The sequence below is a fragment of the Oncorhynchus clarkii genome, chromosome 2 (assembly GCF_045791955.1).
Source record: "Oncorhynchus clarkii lewisi isolate Uvic-CL-2024 chromosome 2, UVic_Ocla_1.0, whole genome shotgun sequence".
NCBI lineage: Eukaryota > Metazoa > Chordata > Actinopteri > Salmoniformes > Salmonidae > Oncorhynchus > Oncorhynchus clarkii.
Window position 1 is genome coordinate 7,100,298 of NC_092148.1, and position 19,785 is coordinate 7,120,082.

At 44.0% G+C, this 19,785-nt stretch overlaps 2 protein-coding genes across 3 annotated transcripts in view; one reads left to right on the forward strand and one right to left on the reverse strand.

Annotated features, from left to right (window-relative positions):
* Positions 1-10,177, reverse strand: part of LOC139419042 (serine/threonine-protein kinase ULK4-like) — a 199,629-nt gene extending 189,452 nt beyond the window's left edge. The window contains exons 1-12 of the mRNA XM_071168905.1: positions 10,040-10,177; positions 9,768-9,867; positions 9,484-9,623; positions 9,071-9,236; positions 7,678-7,779; positions 7,379-7,462; positions 7,212-7,287; positions 6,699-6,809; positions 5,242-5,402; positions 5,085-5,154; positions 4,845-4,911; positions 264-368 (exon numbers count right to left, since the gene is read on the reverse strand). Of these exons, the coding sequence (XP_071025006.1) occupies positions 264-368; positions 4,845-4,911; positions 5,085-5,154; positions 5,242-5,402; positions 6,699-6,809; positions 7,212-7,287; positions 7,379-7,462; positions 7,678-7,779; positions 9,071-9,236; positions 9,484-9,623; positions 9,768-9,867; positions 10,040-10,177 (1,320 nt within the window). The remainder of the gene's footprint in view (positions 1-263; positions 369-4,844; positions 4,912-5,084; positions 5,155-5,241; positions 5,403-6,698; positions 6,810-7,211; positions 7,288-7,378; positions 7,463-7,677; positions 7,780-9,070; positions 9,237-9,483; positions 9,624-9,767; positions 9,868-10,039) is intronic.
* A 5,353-nt stretch (positions 10,178-15,530) lies between these two features.
* LOC139420082 (trafficking kinesin-binding protein 1-like) overlaps positions 15,531-19,785 on the forward strand; it is a 95,400-nt gene continuing 91,145 nt past the window's right edge. Inside the window, exon 1 of one of the 2 annotated variants that reach the window (XM_071169874.1) lies at positions 15,531-16,073. The gene's annotated coding sequence lies outside the window, so the exon portion shown is untranslated. The remainder of the gene's footprint in view (positions 16,074-19,785) is intronic. The other variant, XM_071169913.1, reaches the window with a different exon arrangement.

The window sequence follows — 19,785 nt, forward strand, 5'->3', positions numbered from 1 at the left end:
GCTGGACTATCTGGTTCCGAGTCCACCGTCCATGGGGGACGCACAGCGGAACCGCGCACCTCCCTAAAATTCCCCATCAGCATGGGCACTGAAACTATTGCTTAAATACAGAGCAAGTTTTAATGTCACATTCACAAATACAGTGACATGCCTTTCATGAAAACTCAAAACCCAACAATAATTAATAACAATGTATTACTAGAAAGAAAACTTGTTTTTTTAACAGGAGAAAGAGCACAGTTACATGATGTAGTTTGTGTTACCTTTGGGTTGTCCATAATAGGTGTTACTGCCAGGTCAGAGTCAGTGTACACCAGGTCCTTTATACAGTAACTGATGTCATTCAGACCACTGGCCACCACACTGTCCTGGAGATTACAACGACCACAGTGATGTCATCATTACAAATGAGCACAATTACAGTATGTGATCAAATCAAATCAAATCAAATCAAATCAAATCAAATCAAATTTTATTTGTCACATACACATGGTTAGCAGATGTTAATGCGAGTGTAGCGAAATGCTTGTGCTTCTAGTTCCGACAATGCAGTAATAACAAGTAATCTAACTAACAATTCCAAACTACTGTCTTGTACACAGTGTAAGGGGATAAAGAATATGTACATAAGGATATATGAATGAGTGATGGTACAGAGCAGCATAGGCAAGATACAGTAGATGGTATCGGGTACAGTATGTACAAATGAGATGAGTATGTAAACAAAGTGGCATAGTATAGTATAAAGTGGCTAGTGATACATGTATTACATAAGGATACCGTCGATGATATAGAGTACAGTATATACGTATGCGTATGAGATGAATAATGTAGGGTAAGTAACATTTATATAAGGTAGCATTGTTTAAAGTGGCTAGTGATATATTTACATCATTTCCCATCAATTCCCATTATTAAAGTGGCTGGAGTTGAGTCAGTGTCAGTGTGTTGGCAGCAGCCACTCAGTGTTAGTGGTGGCTGTTTAACAGTCTGATGGCCTTGAGATAGAAGCTGTTTTTCAGTCTCTCGGTCCCAGCTTTGATGCACCTGTACTGACCTCGCCTTCTGGATGATAGCGGGGTGAACAGGCAGTGGCTCGGGTGGTTGATGTCCTTGATGATCTTTATGGCCTTCCTGTGACATCGGGTGGTGTAGGTGTCCTGGAGGGCAGGTAGTTTGCCCCCGGTGATGCGTTGTGCAGACCTCACTACCCTCTGGAGAGCCTTACGGTTGAGGGCGGTGCAGTTGCCATACCAGGCGGTGATACAGCCCGCCAGGATGCTCTCGATTGTGCATCTGTAGAAGTTTGTGAGTGCTTTTGGTGACAAGCCGAATTTCTTCAGCCTCCTGAGGTTGAAGAGGCGCTGCTGCGCCTTCTTCACGATGCTGTCTGTGTGAGTGGACCAATTCAGTTTGTCTGTGATGTGTATGCCGAGGAACTTAAAACTTGCTACCCTCTCCACTACTGTTCCATCGATGTGGATAGGGGGGTGTTCCCTCTGCTGTTTCCTGAAGTCCACAATCATCTCCTTAGTTTTGTTGACGTTGAGTGTGAGGTTGTTTTCCTGACACCACACTCCGAGGGCCCTCACCTCCTCCCTGTAGGCCGTCTCATCGTTGTTGGTAATCAAGCCTACCACTGTTGTGTCGTCCGCAAACTTGATGATTGAGTTGGAGGCGTGCGTGGCCACGCAGTCGTGGGTGAACAGGGAGTACAGGAGAGGGCTCAGAACGCAACCTTGTGGGGCCCCAGTGTTGAGGATCAGCGGGGAGGAGATGTTGTTGCCTACCCTCACCACCTGGGGGCGGCCCGTCAGGAAGTCCAGTACCCAGTTGCACAGGGCGGGGTCGAGACCCAGGGTCTCGAGCTTGATGACGAGCTTGGAGGGTACTATGGTGTTGAATGCCGAGCTGTAGTCGATGAACAGCATTCTCACATAGGTATTCCTCTTGTCCAGATGGGTTAGGGCAGTGTGCAGTGTGGTTGAGATTGCATCGTCTGTGGACCTATTTGGGCGGTAAGCAAATTGGAGTGGGTCTAGGGTGTCAGGTAGGGTGGAGGTGATATGGTCCTTGACTAGTCTCTCAAAGCACTTCATGATGACGGATGTGAGTGCTACGGGGCGGTAGTCATTTAGCTCAGTTACCTTAGCTTTCTTGGGAACAGGAACAATGGTGGCCCTCTTGAAGCATGTGGGAACAGCAGACTGGTATAGGGATTGATTGAATATGTCCGTAAACACACCGGCCAGCTGGTCTGCGCATGCTCTGAGGGCGCGGCTGGGGATGCCATCTGGGCCTGCAGCCTTGCGAGGGTTAACACGTTTAAATGTCTTACTCACCTCGGCTGCAGTGAAGGAGAGACCGCATGTTTTCGTTGCAGGCCGTGTCAGTGGCACTGTATTGTCCTCAAAGCGGGCAAAAAAGTTATTTAGTCTGCCTGGGAGCAAGACATCCTGGTCCGTGACTGGGCTGGGTTTCTTCCTGTAGTCCGTGATTGACTGTAGACCCTGCCACATGCCTCTTGTGTCTGAGCCGTTGAATTGAGATTCTACTTTGTCTCTGTACTGGCGCTTAGCTTGTTTGATAGCCTTGCGGAGGGAATAGCTGCACTGTTTGTATTCGGTCATGTTACCAGACACCTTGCCCTGATTAAAAGCAGTGGTTCGCGCTTTCAGTTTCACACGAATGCTGCCATCAATCCACGGTTTCTGGTTAGGGAATGTTTTAATCGTTGCTATGGGAACGACATCTTCAACGCACGTTCTAATGAACTCGCACACCGAATCAGCGTATTCGTCAATGTTGTTATCTGACGCAATACGAAACATCTCCCAGTCCACGTGATGGAAGCAGTCTTGGAGTGTGGAGTCAGCTTGGTCGGACCAGCGTTGGACAGACCTCAGCGTGGGAGCCTCTTGTTTTAGTTTCTGTCTGTAGGCAGGGATCAACAAAATGGAGTCGTGGTCAGCTTTTCCGAAAGGGGGGCGGGGCAGGGCCTTATATGCGTCGCGGAAGTTAGAGTAACAATGGTCCAAGGTCTTTCCTCCCCTGGTTGCGCAATCGATATGCTGATAAAATTTGGGGAGTCTTGTTTTCAGATTAGCCTTGTTAAAATCCCCAGCTACAATGAATGCAGCCACCGGATAAATTGTTTCCAGTTTGCAGAGAGTTAAATAAAGTTCGTTCAGAGCCATCGATGTGTCTGCTTGGGGGGGGATATATACGGCTGTGATTATGATCGAAGAGAATTCTCTTGGTAGATAATGCGGTCTACATTTGATTGTGAGGAATTCTAAATCAGGTGAACAGAAGGATTTGAGTTCCTGTATGTTTCTTCCATCGCACCATGTCACGTTAGTCATAAGGCATACGCCCCCGCCCCTCTTTTTACCAGAAAGATGTTTTTTCCTGTCTGCGCGATGCGTGGAGAAACCTGTTGGCTGCACCGCTTCGGATTGCGTCTCTCCAGTAAGCCACGTTTCCGTGAAGCAAAGAACGTTACAGTCTCTGATGTCCCTCTGGAATGCTACCCTTGCTCGGATTTCATCAACCTTGTTGTCAAGAGACTGGACATTGGCAAGAAGAATGCTAGGGAGTGGTGCGCGCTGTGCCCGTCTCCGGAGTCTGACCAGTAGACCGCGATCATGTAGAACATCAAATCTAATCTCATTTTAATTGTCACATGCTTATACACAACAGGTGTACACTAACAGTGTAATACTTACCTACTTCCCAACCATGAACACAGATTTCTTTTTTAAATAATAGAAAAACAATAAATCCACAATGAGTACAATGAGTAAATGCTACTAGTACTGAGTCCATGTGTAGGGATACGAGGTAGTTGAGGTGGATACTGTATGTACATATAGGTAAAGTAGTCAACAGGCAACAAGATAGATAAGTCCGGAGTTACTGCAGATAGTTAAATAGTTAATCAATAGCTACCCGGACTAACTATTTAGCAGTCTTATGGCTTGGGGCTAGAAGCTGTTCAGGGTCCTGTTGGTTCCAGACTTGTTGTATGGGAACCGCTTGCCCTGCGGTAGCAGAGAGAACAGTCTATGACTTGGGTGGCTGGAGTCTTTGACAATTTTTAGGGCCTTCCTCTGACACTGCCTTGTATAGAGGTCCAGGATGGCAGGAAGCTGGGCCCCAGTGATGTACTGGGCCGTACACACTACCCTCTGTAGCGCCATGTGGTGGGATGCCAAACAGTTGCCATATGAAGTGGTGATGCAGCCAGTCAAGATGCTCTCAATGGTGCAGCTGTAGAACATTTGAGGATCTGAGGGCCCATGCCGAATATTTTCAGCCTCCTGAGGGGGAAGAGCCGTTGTTGTGCCTTCTTCACGACTGTGTTGGTGTGTGTGTGTAATTCCTTAGTAATGTGAACAGCAAGGAACTTGAAGCTATTGACCCGCTCCACTACAGCCCAATAATCAAACATTACTCACACACCAGACTTGCAAAGATCTCATAAATTAAAGTGGCTAAAGCGGCTAAATGAAAGTGAAGTTTGTAATACATAAGAATGTCCAATGTCCTTATGCTTACAGGAAATCCATCTGGATAAAAAAAATATGCACTTCACTGAGAATACTGTAGAGGGCGCCAAAGGTTAACAAACAACTGTAACCGAGAATAACCTTTCAAAATAATGAATTCTCAACTACCAGTGCCTGCAGTCTACAGGCGCCATGGTAATAGTCTGATTACTATTACCATGTTTCTGATTACAGACAGCTCACAGAAAGATTGCACTTCAAATGTAATTGTGGAGAAGGTTGCAGAGGTATGGCAGAGCTCTCCTTTGGCTATTTGATAAGAGAAGAACTCACTTGAGGTAATGGTGTCCTGTTGGGTGGATCTCTTGCAGTGCAACTCATTCTTGGAGTTGGACGAGAGCTGATTGATGAAAAAGATCACATAAAACATGCTTCATTTTGAGATTTTAAAAAACATTAATTTTTTAAAAAAGACATGAGATTAGTATTTTCCAGTTTGACTTAGTCAAGTTGTTGATCCAACACAATGTTCAGTAAATGATCAGAACAACTGGAGATGAACACTGATCATACCTGAGGAGGAATATGGACTCCCTGGTATCTTTGTCCAGTGCACTCTTTGGTCTAAGCTCTGTCATTTTGTCTACGAGAAGAAGAATATAACTATGTTCAGACATAGCTCCTACACTGTCATCAACATGTCTTCTTACACCTTCCCAGAAAGCATTACCTAATCGGAATGATTTGTTGGGGTGCATGCGGACGGGCTCCTCTGCCCCTGCGGCCCCTCCCTGTACCCCTCTGTATCCCCCTCCTGGTCCCTGGGAGGTCACTGAGACAGGTGTCACTGCTGATGACTGGCTAGAGGCACAGACACCACTCCTCCCCACGCTGCAGCCAAACGAAAGGTCAGATATCAGCTAGTGCATATCAACTAGTAAACTAGTAAAACATCACCAGACTACAAACAGCAAGGAAACGCATGACCTTAGACTTATGTAACTACACAGTAATAAGACACCTATAGTAGCTACACTGTAGTTACAAAGAACCTGCTGTGTTATTACATGGTTATAGAGTTTAGAGGTATAGGTTATTACACAAGTGAAACGAACTGTTATCTTATGCTCATATTGCACTTAGTAAATCATATTCAACATCAGCAACACGTTTGTGTCTGTGTGTGTGCTCTGTGAAGTCCTTTGTCTTTCTCCCACTAACGGCTCACAGTACAACCCATCTGATTGGGCAGGTCCAGGCTCCATCCTGAACACACAGGCATGGTTTATGATAACATCAGACCAACATGCATTCTCAAGAAGTTATGTCATGAGAAAAGGCCGGGGAGGAAGATATGCAACTGCACAACAGTGTTTGGCGTTGAAACAGGGGAGACAGAGCTTCTCAAACAGTTTATAAATGACCTGTCTATGTACATTAAACTAACATTGGCAGACAAATGCTTGCTGTACAAGTCCATTTTCTACAATTGCAGAACAAAGGTTTAGACTTTAAAGGGATACTTTGGGATTTTGGCAATGAGGCCCTTTATCTACTTCCCCAGAGTCAGATGAACTTGTTGATACCATTTTTATGTACAGTATCTGCATCCAGTATGAAGAAAGTTAGAGATAGTTTTGCAAACTAATGCTAACAAGCAGTCTATGGTATCTGTTAGCATGATAGACTTCCAGTCGTTGCGCTAGCGCTAGTTAACAACTTCCTTCAAAATGCACGCAGAGATAGAAAAATGCTATTCACGAGTTCATTGCCAAAATCCTGAAGTATCCCTTTAAGGGGATCAATAAAAAGCTACAATTCAGCATGTTACAAATCAACTTGGATTTGATTTGAAATTTGATTTGATGTTTAACATGTAATCCATGTCCAAACATGAAAGACCCAACATAATGCTTTGTGTTGAGGCCAGGGGACACAATTCGAGGAAATGATGCATACCACCAGGGACTGTAATGAGGTAACTCCTTTGAGGAAACGAGACTGAGACCAGGCCTGTATTGACAAAGCATCTCAGAATAAGTGTACTGATCTAGGATCAGTTCCCTCCAGTCCATGTAATCTTATTCATTGTGATCTAAAAGGCAAAACAGATCCTAAATCAGCACTCCTACTCCGAGACACTTTGTGAATAAATTCCCTGATGGTTATATGAAACATAAACATTACCTGGAGCTGAATGAGACATCTTCTTCTTCTTCCTCCTCCTCCTCGCTGGTGTGGACCTCAGAGAACACTCCTCTCCAGAATGGGTGGACCAGTAACTGAGTCCAGTTTATCCTGAGAAGAACAGTTAAAAGCTGAAGTCTAATAAAGCCCTCTCTTTCTGACCAAACTTATGTCGGCCCACTTGTCCTACACAGGTAGCCTAGTGGTTAAGAGTGTTGGGCCGGTCACCGAAAGGTCGCTGCTTCGAATCCCTGAGTTAGCATGGTGGAAAAATATGCGGGCAATTAAACCCCAACAACAACGATGACGTCGATTAAGGCAGCCCCCCAAAACGCTCTGATTTAAAGGGGTTGGGTTAAATGCGAAAAATACATTTCTGTTGAAGGCATTCAGTTGTGTAACTGACTAGGTATCGCCCATTCCAAAGGTCATATGTCAAAGGGATAATATGAATTATCCATCATAGAAACTTCAAACCAAGAATCTGATTTGGTGAAGGGAGTAGGGACGTACCTCTTCTGAGGGTCTTTCTGAAGCAAACCTTTAAGCAGGCTTTGGAACTCTTGAGTAGGCTTGCAGGAAGAAGCCCCTTTAACAACAAAGACAATATGGACTATAATTAAGATGCTCTTGTGACAATAAAAACATATTTTGTTGAGCAATAAAAATCTGCATTTTACCCGTTTGCCTTGGAGATGGAGGATCCTGAAATAATATCAGCTCAATCAACTCAGAAAACGTCTCGGAGAAGAATGGTGCTTTTCCTGACAAATTACCGCAAAACAAGACAGAAGGTCTATTTAGGTATGAAATGAGTACTGTTATTAATGTCAATAAATCAAGTGATTTGATAGCCTGACTGCCTGTCTGTTTGTGCTACTGTGCCAACTACTTGTCACTAATTGCAATGACAATGAGCAAAGGAGTTGGCAAGAGGACAAACAGATCTGGGACACAGCCCAAGTGATTTGATGAGTACCTGAAAACATCTCATAGAATATACAGCCCAGGGCCCACAGATCACTACTGATACTGTGGTCCCCCCCTTTGACCACCTCTGGTGCACAGTATGTTGGAGACCCTGAAGAAAGACAAAGACATCTCCATTATACAACATATTGAAAACCGTGATATGATACAGGCATATGATATATAATATTGTGGCGACCCTGTGTTTATAAGCACGGATATCGACTCTGCCACTTGAGCATGCTTTTGTGACTTTGGGCCAGAAGGTTGAGGGTTCATCGACCACCGCGGGAAAGCTCACTCTCCCTGCCTGTTTCATTACACTGGTGTCAGAAGTTGGATCACTCTCCCTTCCTGTTTCATTACACTGGGGTCAGAAGTTGGATCACTCTCCCTTCCTGTTTCATTACACTAGGGTCAGAAGTTGGATCACTCTCCCTGCCTGTTTCATTACACTGGGGTCAGAAGTTGGATCACTCTCCCTGCCTGTTTCATTACACTGGGGTCAGTAGTTGGATCACTCTCCCTGCCTGTTTCATTACACCTGGGTCAGAAGTTGGATCACTCTCCCTGCCTGTTTCATTACACTGGGGTCAGAAGTTGGATCACTCTCCCTGCCTGTTTCATTACACTGGGGTCAGAAGTTGCGTCACTCTCCCTGCCTGTTTCATTACACCTGGGTCAGAAGTTGGATCACTCTCCCTGCCTGTTTCATTACACTGGGGTCAGAAGTTGGATCCCACTTCTCTTCTGACACCAGTGTAATGAAACAGGCTGAGTTTGTCCTGCGAACAATGTAGCGACCCTGTGTAGCGACAATAGGATATGTGATAGAACATTCTAGTAAACATCCAATAAGTAAGGGATAATCAATGAGGGGCTATGTGTTCTATGGAAAATCAGGAACGACGCGCTAGTGGAGTGGAACTAACTTTCCATGGAGTTGCATTATTTTCCAGAGAACGCATTGAGTCCCGAGTTGATTATCCCTTTTATACCATGGCTATAATTTAACACATTTGCCGGTAGAAATGTGTTAATTTACCAGTAGAAATGTGTTCAACATCTACTGACGTAGCTAGCAAGTTTACTAGATAGCTACTGTAGTTGCCTTGGTAACCAAACAAACAGACTTCCTAGTTTAGCTAACCAAACCATCAGTCCTAGCTTGCTATTATGAAAATCGAATTCAACAATGCCAATAATGTTTTCAATTCGACTTATGCATTCAAAAGCAGCTCAAACATAGAACATGTAAGAATGAACTAAAGCCATTGAATTCTACCGTGGGGATATACCGTGCGTTATAGGGAAATTATGCACGCTCTAGAATGCCCTTCAAGCCAATCAGATACAAGTATTCAACAATGCCATGGTATAACAATATGTACTGTAAGGGTCACCTTGGATTCTGCTCTTGATATTTCTTCTTGATGTGTTTTCTTTGCCATCCCCTCCACCTGTTTCCTCTGCTGTGACTAAAGCAAAAAACTCCTCCAGATTCTCCCCCTCAGCTTTAGACAGGCAGAAGTTAGAGTACTTCAAAGTGCCAGGGCCATCCAACAAGATCTATAGGAGGAAAAAACACAAGGTCAGAATCAAATTCCATTGACTTCATGAAATCAAAACTGAGACACAGAATAAATGTTGGCTAGAAATAATCAGCATTGCTTAGTTGACAAAAGGAGCTCCTTGGTGTAAAGTGTTAGGATGGTTTGATCTATAAAATGTATTAAATGTCAGATGAGCCTCAATATAGAGTTGATTGTTTGACCCCCAAAAAATTGAGAGTCAGGACATCTATACTGTACCGCACCTTGGAGGGAGTGAGGTCAGAGAACACGATACCAGCATCATGGATGTATCTCAAGCCTTTGACCAGATCGATGGCAAATTCCCTCACTACATCTTCTGACAGGCACTCATCCTGGGTGATGACTGACTCCAGTGAACCCCCTAAAATTTAGAGAAATTATGAATGATTATTATTATCCTACCATTATACACTATCAAATCACATTCATGCTTTGTAAAACGTAAAGGTAAAAGGTTGACATAAGGTAACGATGGTATTCTTACAGTACCAAATAAGCATCTCACCTGTGCACAGTTCCACTACAAGCCAAAGATGGTTGCTGGTTTCATACCACTCATAGAAGGTTACCACATTCTCATGTTTTATGTCATGAGTCAGCCGTACCTGTGGATACACCATGGGCTCAGTCAGTGTTCAAATCAAATCAAATTGTATTGGTCACATACACGTTTAGCAGATGTTATTGCGTGTGTAGCAAACTGCTTGTAAAATGTTACTCAGTCAAATCAGTTGAAAGGGATGTGTGTACTACAAGGAAGTGATGCTGGATACTTACGTGGTTAGTAATTTCATGTCTTTTTGACTTGTCACTGCAAATAATTGCAACAAAATTGATGCTCCCTTTCCTCCTCCCCTTATAAACCACTGACTTGCGTCCTGTTCCAATTTCCTCATACAGGATGAAGTTTTCCATCTGCACAGAAGATTCTCAAGTTAGGGAGAGTGGTTGGTCACTTTCTGGGGGTGAATAGCACATTTGTATAGGTTGGAACTAGTAAATGGCATTTGCATTAAGCTAGTTAAACTAGGTCGCTAACTGCTAGCTAGTTTGCTAGGTAACGCTAACTTGGGACTGTTTTACTGACAGAAGCAAGCTGTGCAGACCAACTGTACGGTCCATGCAAGTTCTATCATAAAACCAGACAGCACATTCCCATAAACAGAGAAACAGGTTAATACATGCAAGAATCCACAAACTAACTGTAACTATATCACGGACTAGTTCAATTACTTTATAATAAAAATACATATTATTAAAAGCGCTGTTTTTACCTTCAAATCCCCCCTTGAACTCAAACTCAAAGCGCGAAGTTTGTTACCGGATATCACTTTTGGATCATTTCAATCCTACTGTAGGGGGGTAAAAATACATGGTTTTAAGAAAAATGAAGCTAATCATTTTTATTTATCTTTTACATTTGATGGATGTAAAACTAATATTAAACTTTAAAAGTTGTATGAAAAGGATCCATAACAAGCATTTACTTGTGTCTTATTGTATTTCATTATTTTGCTTGAATACCTCTGACTGAGCTATTCCTTGGTTACTAGGATACAAGGAAGGACGCGGCGGTAGTGCACACACAATGCAAGGTTATGCGTCTTCTTGTGTACAGAGACAGACAAAGCACAGAGTTTTCATACTGAAACATCTTTGGACAAAGCAGGCCCACATAATGTTGACTGCCTACTCAAACTGTGGACATAGATCTAGCTAGCATTCGCAAATATGGTGATAGTTATTGGATCCATCCCTCCAACCTGGGTTAGACCGTACCCTAAAATATGATATTATATTTTATATAAATTAGCTACATATTTTATTATATTATTATATCCTGTGTAAAATAAATCCCTGGAACCTGATAGATTGTATAGTAGCTAACTCTCCCTTTCTTTCTCTAGTGCTGTCTGTTTGTCTGTCTGCCTGTCCCCACCCACTCTCTGCCCACATCCTGGTTCTCAGAAAACTCCTAACCTGACTTTGATAGCTATTGAGGGAAAACTGTAGAGAGGCAAGCGAGGTTAAATGCACAGGGCAGTGCACTTCAATCTGAACTGTTACTGAACTGGTGTGAACATGGAGGGGGTGAGGGCCCTGGCGGAGTGGTGCCTGGAAAATAACCTCTTCCTCAACTTCAACAAAACTCGTGGACTTCAGGAAACAGCAGAGGGAGCATGCCTCTATCCATATCGACTGGACCGCAGTGGAGAAGGTGGAAATCTTCAAGTTCCTCTGCGTACAAATCACTGACAATCTTTAATGGTCTACCCACACAGACAGTGTTGTGAAGAAGGCGATACAGCGCCTCTTCAACCTCAGGAGGCTGAAGAAATTTGTCTTGGCCCCTAAGACCCTCACAAACTTTTACAAAATGCACAATTGAGAGCATCCTGTCGGGCTGTATCACCGCCTGGTACGGCAACTGCACCGGCCGCAACCGCAGGGCTCTCCAGAGGGTGGTAAGGTCTGCACAACACACACTGCCTGCCCTCCAGGACACCTACAGCACCGATGTCACAGGAAGACCAAAAAGATCATCAAGGACATCAACCACTGAGCCACTGCCGGTTCACCTCGCTATCATCCAGAAGGCGAGGTCAGTACAGGTTCGTCAAAGCTGGGACCGAGAGACTGAAAAACAGCTTCTATCTCAAGGCCATCAGACTGTTAAATAGCCATCACTAGCCGGCTACCACCCGGTTACTCAACCCAGCACCTTAGAGGCTGCTGCTCCATTTACATTGACATGGAATCACTGGTCACTTTAATAATGGAACACTATTCATTTTAACAATGTTTACACACTGCTTTACTCATTTCGTATGTATATACTGTATTCAATTCTACTGTATTTTTAGTCAATGCCACTTCAACTTTGCTCATCCTAATATTTATATATTTCTTAATTCCATTCTTTTACTTTTAGATTTGTGTGTATTGTTGTGAATTGTTAGATACTACTGCACTGTTGGAGCGAGGAACACAAGCATTTAGCTACACCTGCAATAACATCTGCTAAATATGTGTATGTGACCAATAAAATATGACTTGAATTGATTTTGAAGCCATTAAGTGAAGCTTGTTGTCGGGTAGAGCAAGTAGATAAAGGTCAGATGTTCTTTTGAGTGGTCAAAGGGCCTTCTATTCTCTGGTGTTTCTCTCTTTCTCTTTCTCTCTCTGTGTGTGTGTGTGTGTGTGTGTGTGTGTGTGTGTGTGTGTGTGTGTGTGTGTGTGTGTGTGTGTGTGTGTGTGTGTGTGTGTGTGTGTGTGTGTGAGAGAGAGAGAAAGAGAGAGAGAGACAGAGAGCATGCACATGCTTGCGTGTGTGACAGACACAGATCAATGAAATCAAAATATAGTCATATGCAAACAGTCTATTGTCAGGTGCCACTGCCAACAAGGCTTGACAGTAGCTAATATGCCCCAGGTAGGGCCTACGCTACTCTATGGTTGACCCCTGTGTGTGAGAGAATGTGACTAAAAGTGTGAGTGTGTGTGTTTGTGGGTGACATAAGAAGTTATGATCTATTCTATTCTACTCTGTCTTCAAGGTCTAGCCTGGTCACATACAGTACTATACAGATGAAATGTAGAAGTGTACTCTAATAGGCCTACCATTTGACAGAATTAGTCTGTAGCTTCCTCCCTTCACACTAGCATCTAACCCATTCATAGATGCTAACTGCTTTAGCACCTACTGACGATATTATCTTCTGGTCGGGGGAGTTTTGTTAAGATCCCGAGACGCTTGTTAGAACTTATGGAACATATTTTTCATATCGATAATAATAATAAAGGTTAAATTACTACACACCTTTATAGGAATAGGGTTATTTGATTTAAACAAATATTTAACCTTTATTTAACCAGGTAGGCCAGTTGAGAACAAGTTCTCATTTACAACTGTGACCTGGCCAAGATAAAGCAAAGCAGTGTGACAAGAACAATAACACAGTTACCCATAAACAAATATACAGTCAATAACACAAGAGAAAAATCTATGTACAGTGTGTGCAAATGTAGAAGAGTAGAGAGGTAAGGCAATAAATAGGCCATGGAGGCAAAATAATTACAATTTAGCATTAACACTGGAGTGATAGATGTTCAGATGATGATATAGAGATACTGGGGTGCAAAAGAGCAAGAGGATAAGTAACAATATCTGGAAGAGGTATTTGGGTGTGCTATTTACAGATTGGCTGTGTACAGGTATAGTGATCGGTAAGCTGCTCTGACAGCTGATGCTTAAAGTTAGAGATGGAGATATAAGACTCCAGCTTCAGTGATTTTTGCAATTCGTTCCAGTCATTGGCAGCAGAGAACTGGAAGGAAAGGCAGCCAAAGGAAGTGTTGGCTTTGGGGGGGACCAGTGAAATATACCTGCTGGAGTGCGTGTTACGGGTGGGTGTTGCTATGGTGACCAGTGAGCTGAGATAAGGTGGGGCTTTTACCTAGCAAAGACTTATAGATGACCTGGAGCCAATGGGTTTGGTGACGAATATGTAGTGAGTGCCAGCCAACGAGAGCATACAGGTCGCAGTGGTGGGTAGTATATGGGGTATATGGGGCTTTGGTGACAAAACTGATGGCCCTGTGATAGACTACATCCAATTTGCTGAGTAGAGTGTTGGAGGCTATTTTGTAAATTACATCGCTGAAGTCAAGGATTGGTAGAATAGGGGAGGCTTTGTTGCGAAATAGGAAGCCGATTCTAGATGTAATTTTGGATTGGAGATGCTTGATGTGAGTCTGGAAGGAGAGTTTACAGTCTAACCAGACTAGGTATTTGTAGTTGTCCACATATTCTAGGTCAGAACCGTCCAGAGTAGTGATGCTAGTCGGGCGGGAGGGTGCGTGCAGCAATCGGTTGAAGAGCATGCATTTAGTTTGACTTGCATTTAAGAGCAGTTGGAGGCCACGGAAGGAGAGTTGTATGGCATTGAAGCTCATCTGGAGGTTAGTTAACACTGTCCAACGAAGGGCCAGAGGTATACAGAATGGGTAGAGGTGGATCAGAGAATCACCATCACCAGACATCATGTATATATATATACAGAGAAAAGAGTCGGCTCAAGAATTGAACCCTGTGGCACCCCATAGAGACTGCCAGAGGTCTGGACAACAGGCCCTCCAATTTGACACACTGAACTCTATCTGAAAAGTAGTTGGCGAACCAGTCGAAGCAGTCATTTGAGAAGCCAAGGCTATTGAGTCTGCTGATAAGAATGCAGTGATTAACAGAGTCAAAAGCCTTGGCCAGGTAGATGAAGACGGATGCACAGTACTGTCTTTTATTGATGGCGGTTAGGATATTGTTTAGGATCTTGAGCGTGGCTGCGGTGCACCCATGACCAGGTCGGAAACCAGATTGCATATTGGAGAAGGTAAGGTGAGATTCGAAATGGTCGTGATCTTGGCTTTTGAAGATTTTAGAAAGACAAGGCAGGATGGATATAGGTCTATAAATGTTTGGGTCTAGAATGCTTTCCAATCTTTGGGGATCTCAGACAACACGAAAGAGAGGTTGAATAGGCTAGTAATAGGGGTTGCAACAATTTCGGCAGATCATTTTAGAAAGAGAGGGTCCAGATTGTCTAGCCCAGCTGATTTCTAGAGATCCAGATTTTGCAGCTCTTTCATAACATCAGCAGTCTGGATTTGGGTGTAGGAGAAGGGCCTTGGGCAAGTTGATGCAGGGGGTGCTGAGATGTTGGCCGGGGTAGGGGTATTCAGGTGGAAAGCATGGCCAGCCGTAGAAAAAGGCTTATTGAAGTGATCGATAACCGTAGATTTATCGGTGGTGACAATGTTTCCAACCTTAGTGCAGTGGATAGCTGGGAGGAGGTGCTCTTATTCTCCATGGACTTTAGTGTCCCAAAACATAGTGTTTCCCACACAACCATATCTCCATGTCGGCCATCTGTGCTAATTAGTTATCTAGCCTAGCGTGTCTTCCTAACAACTGTGTAAATGTAACTGTGGAGAAAGTGTAGTTCGTCAACTGGCACACACAGTTTATGGATCTGTGCAGTAGGCTAAGTGTATCGTTTTTATTTGAAATATTATTTCTCACTGATATGAAGGATAAGGAGCATATGTTTTGAAAACCGTTTTGCAAGTGATGATTATTGATGCTTCTAAACGTTAAAGCACAATGTCGAAATTGTAGTTCACACATCCAACAATGTGCGAAGCTAACTGCTGAAAACCCAACAGATAATAAGGGTTTTCAAGAGCTACAGCACCCTCCAGCTGTGAGGAGAGTGATGTCATCATGTTCGATGCGTTCAAGTGGAATGTGCCACCGGTAGCGATCAGCGTGGATTTTGGACACACTCACACCCGGCTTTCTCTTCAACATTTCAAACTTCATGAAATCTACTTGAATCCGATTCTGTGTTATAGTACTGCACAACTATTATTTTTTCGCAATAACTCAGAGGCTTCTCTGAGACAGTGTACGCTAAACGAACCAAGAAAACGACACATAGCATGCTGCGTGCGCTACTTTTCTTTCATCCATAGGCTACATTTGCTTCAGAAGTTTTCTCCCCAAATGTAAGCGACGGCGAAGGTGTTTTTGTACGTTTCTTTGGTTGTTCATGAACTTTTACTTTTTGTACTATTTAGTATTTTTTCTACAAAACAGACCAACAGTTCCATGGACGATATTTGAGAAAAGCGGATGGTCTCCATTACGGAATACAATTGGCGACTGAATGAATTGAGGCCAAACACAGAAAGGAAACGGTTGATTCCGCACTACGAACTGAAATCATTCGGATTCTTTGTCGCTATTCACGTGGTAAGTGTCATCACAGTTCATTGAGTATCGACTGCCTACAATTGGAAACATTGTGTCAATGTAAATAAATGCTGATTATTATGTAGCATTTGTGTTACACCACTACCTCATTTGCACACACTATATAGACTTTTTCTACGGTATTGTTGACTGTATGTTTGTTTATTCAATGTGTAACTCTGTGTCGTTGTATGTGTCGAACTGCTTTGCTTCATCTTGGCCAACTCGCAGTTGTAAATGAGAACTTGTTCTCAACTAGCCTACCAGGTTAAATAAAGGTGAAATAAAATAAATAGTTCACTGACCGACATTTTGGCAGGTTACTTTATGTGCACGAGAGTGCCCCAGCTTCTAGATCAGTAGAATGTGATGTGACATTCTGATTTCATTTCTCTCCCTCCTTAAATCCAGATGAAAAATCGAAGCCGTGTGTCTAGAGGCAGGGTTTAATACGCGTTCTTATACAAAGCAGATTGTGATCTGATTACATTGTGATCTGATTACATTCAAGCTTTCTTAACGTTTAACTGAACCAAACACTTCGGCCTAATGGCTTGCTGTCTTCAAGGTATATTTGGTCCGTTTTTCATGCAGTGGCTGGTGGACTGGAAGTCTCCTTTTTGAGGGCCACGATGGACTATAAATGAAGCAATCGAGAAGGCACATGATCTGCCTGTAAACATACTCCCTATTAGTCAGTTTCATTCCAAAAATACTTTTAAACATTTTGTCTTGTATCACAATGACACCTTCCTTTTATTTCCATTACATGAGCAGTGAGGTAATGGGTCTTAACCCGCTGCAGAGCCTAACACACATTGGTTAACTCTGTTCCTTGTCTCCAGATGTGCAAGCGTTCCACATTGCTGGCTATGTTGGACCATAGGCCACCATCCCAGACTTTAATAGCAGAGATGCTGAGGCCACCTGGACTATTTACATTGACCCTCCCCCTTTGTTTTTACTCTGCTGCTACTCGCTGTTTATTATCTATGCATAGTCTTTTGACTTTATTTTTGACTTTAGTTTATTTAGTATATGTTTTCTTAACCAACAATGCAGTTCAAGAAATAGAGTTAAAGGCTTGTAAGTAAGCATTTCACGGTAAGGTCTACCTCATTTTATTTGATTTTGATTTGCTCTTAGCCGTTCTCAACTACACACACACACACACATCATTTCTATCTGATACACTGGCATTTTGAGATCCAATATTCAAGGCCACATTAAGTTCAACCAATCATGTGTATCCTAATCATGCCCTATTGACCATTGTGAAACACGTGTCACATAGGTGCCCTTACTAAATCTCCCTGGTGTCTGAAAGTGAAAGCAGCCTATACTCTACGTGTGTGTGTGTGTGTGTGTGTGTGTGTGTGTGTGTGTGTGTGTGTGTGTGTGTGTGTGTGTGTGTGTGCGCGTCAGGATCAGCCGGGGCCATGCCATCTATGCGTGATTTATAATCCCTGTGTTTTAACAGATTGCATCCGAGCAGCTCAATAATTGTGCCATCCCATTCCCTGCAGCAGAGAGAGATGATGGGTTGTATAACCAACCATACAGCTGAGCATTTGGACTGGATATTGTTCTTAGACATAGTTCGTTGATCTCAATGTGATTTAGTGTGGAGAGACTTTCGAGGGACACATGGGTCCATTGCTTTCCTACTCATTTCACAATCTCTGGGAAAAGCCACTGGCCTTTATTACGGTCTCTTGCATTTTCTCATCCTCTTAATGCATGAGTGATGTCTTCTTCTCTGCTCTTCTGCACGTGTGTTTTGGCCTGAACGCCTGGAGAGCTTGGTTGTGTTCCCCTGTTCAGACGTTGCGTGCATCAACCAATGGTTGCGTGTCACATCATCGACTGTGCCGTTTGGCACCAGATTGCTATAACATATGATGTGGTAAACTGATGCCTATCCAGGCGTTGTTAGATCTGGTATGTTTCAGCAACACCTGGGCAGAGGAACTCTCCCCTCGTCTCTCTCTAGCTCCTCATCCCTCTATCTTTCACCCCTAACCACACTCTCTCTCTCACCCCTAACCACACTCTCTCTCACCCCTAACCTCACTCTCTCTCACCCCGAACCTCACTCTCTCTCACCCCGAACCTCACTCTCTCTCACCCCTAACCTCACTCTCTCTCACCCCTAACCTCACTCTCTCTCACCCCTAACCTCACTCTCTCTCACCCCTAACCTCACTCTCTCTCACCCCTAACCTCACTCTCTCTCACCCCTAACCTCACTCTCTCTCTCACCCCTAACCTCACTTTCTCTCACCCCTAACCTCACTCTCTCTCACCCCTAACCTCACTTTCTCTCACCCCTAACCTCACTCTCTCTCACCCCTAACCTCACTCTCTCTCACCCCTAACCTCACTCTCTCTCACCCCTAACCTCACTCTCTCTCACCCCTAACCTCACTCTCTCTCACCCCTAACCTCTCTCTCACCCCTAACCTCACTCTCTCTCACCCCTAACCTCACTCTCTCTCACCCCTAACCTCACTCTCTCACCCCTAACCTCACTCTCTCACCCCTAACCTCACTCTCTCTCACCCCTAACCTCACTCTCTCTCACCCCTAACCTCACTCCCTCGCTCACCCCTAACCTCTCTCTCTCTCACCCCTAACCTCTCTCTCTCACCCCTAACCTCACTCTCTCTCTCTCACCCCTAACCTCACTCCCTCACTCACCCCTAACCTCTCTCTCTCTCACCCCTAACCTCTCTCTCTCTCACCCCTAACCTCTCTCTCTCTCACCCCTAACCTCTCTCTCTCTCACCCCTAACCTCTCTCTCTCTCACCCCTAACCTCTCTCTCTCTCACCCCTAACCTCTCTCTCTCTCACCCCTAACCTCTCTCTCTCTCACCCCTAACCTCTCTCACCCCTAACCTCTCTCGCTCTCTCACCCCTAACCTCTCTCTCACCCCTAACCTCTCTCGCTCTCTCTCCACCCTAACCTCTCTCTCTCTACCCTAACCTCTCTCTTGCTCCACCCTAACCTCTCTCTCTCTCCACCCTAACCTCTCTCTCTCTCTCCACCCTAACCTCTCTCTCTCTCTCTCTCCACCCTAACCTCTCTCTCGCTCCACCCTAACCTCACTTTCTCTCACCCCTAACCTCACTTTCTCTCTCACCCCTAACCTCACTCTCTCTCGCTCACCCCTCTCCCCTAACCTTCTCTCTCTCTCTCTCTCTCTCTCTCTCTCTCTCTCCCCTAACACCTCTTCTTCCTCTCTTTCACCCCCAACTCTCGCTGCTCCTATTTATGGCAGCCAGTATCACTCACTATAATTAGGTGGTTCATGTTGTGTCTGTATGTCCAGTCCAATCCTGCTAATGCAAATGTGTTAGGCTGGATTTGTTTGGCCTGAATTCTGACTTGCCTACAGCTGAGGTCTAGACATGGCTAATGGACTGATGAAAATAAGAGGATCCGCTCTTGCTCTTGCAGGCACTTCTCTCTATTCTTACATACAGTAATTATGAAGCATGTTTTACTAGTTGAACGTCTACTGCCTAAGTAATCAACACTTACTGGGCCTTTACAGTTCATATCTATTTCTGCAGTCGGTCAGGCACTACATCTCTCCATTTAGTCTAATACAGTTCATATCTATTTCTGCAGTCGATCAGGCACTACATCTCTCCATTTAGTCTAATACAGTTCATATCTATTTCTGCAGTCGATCAGGCACTACATCT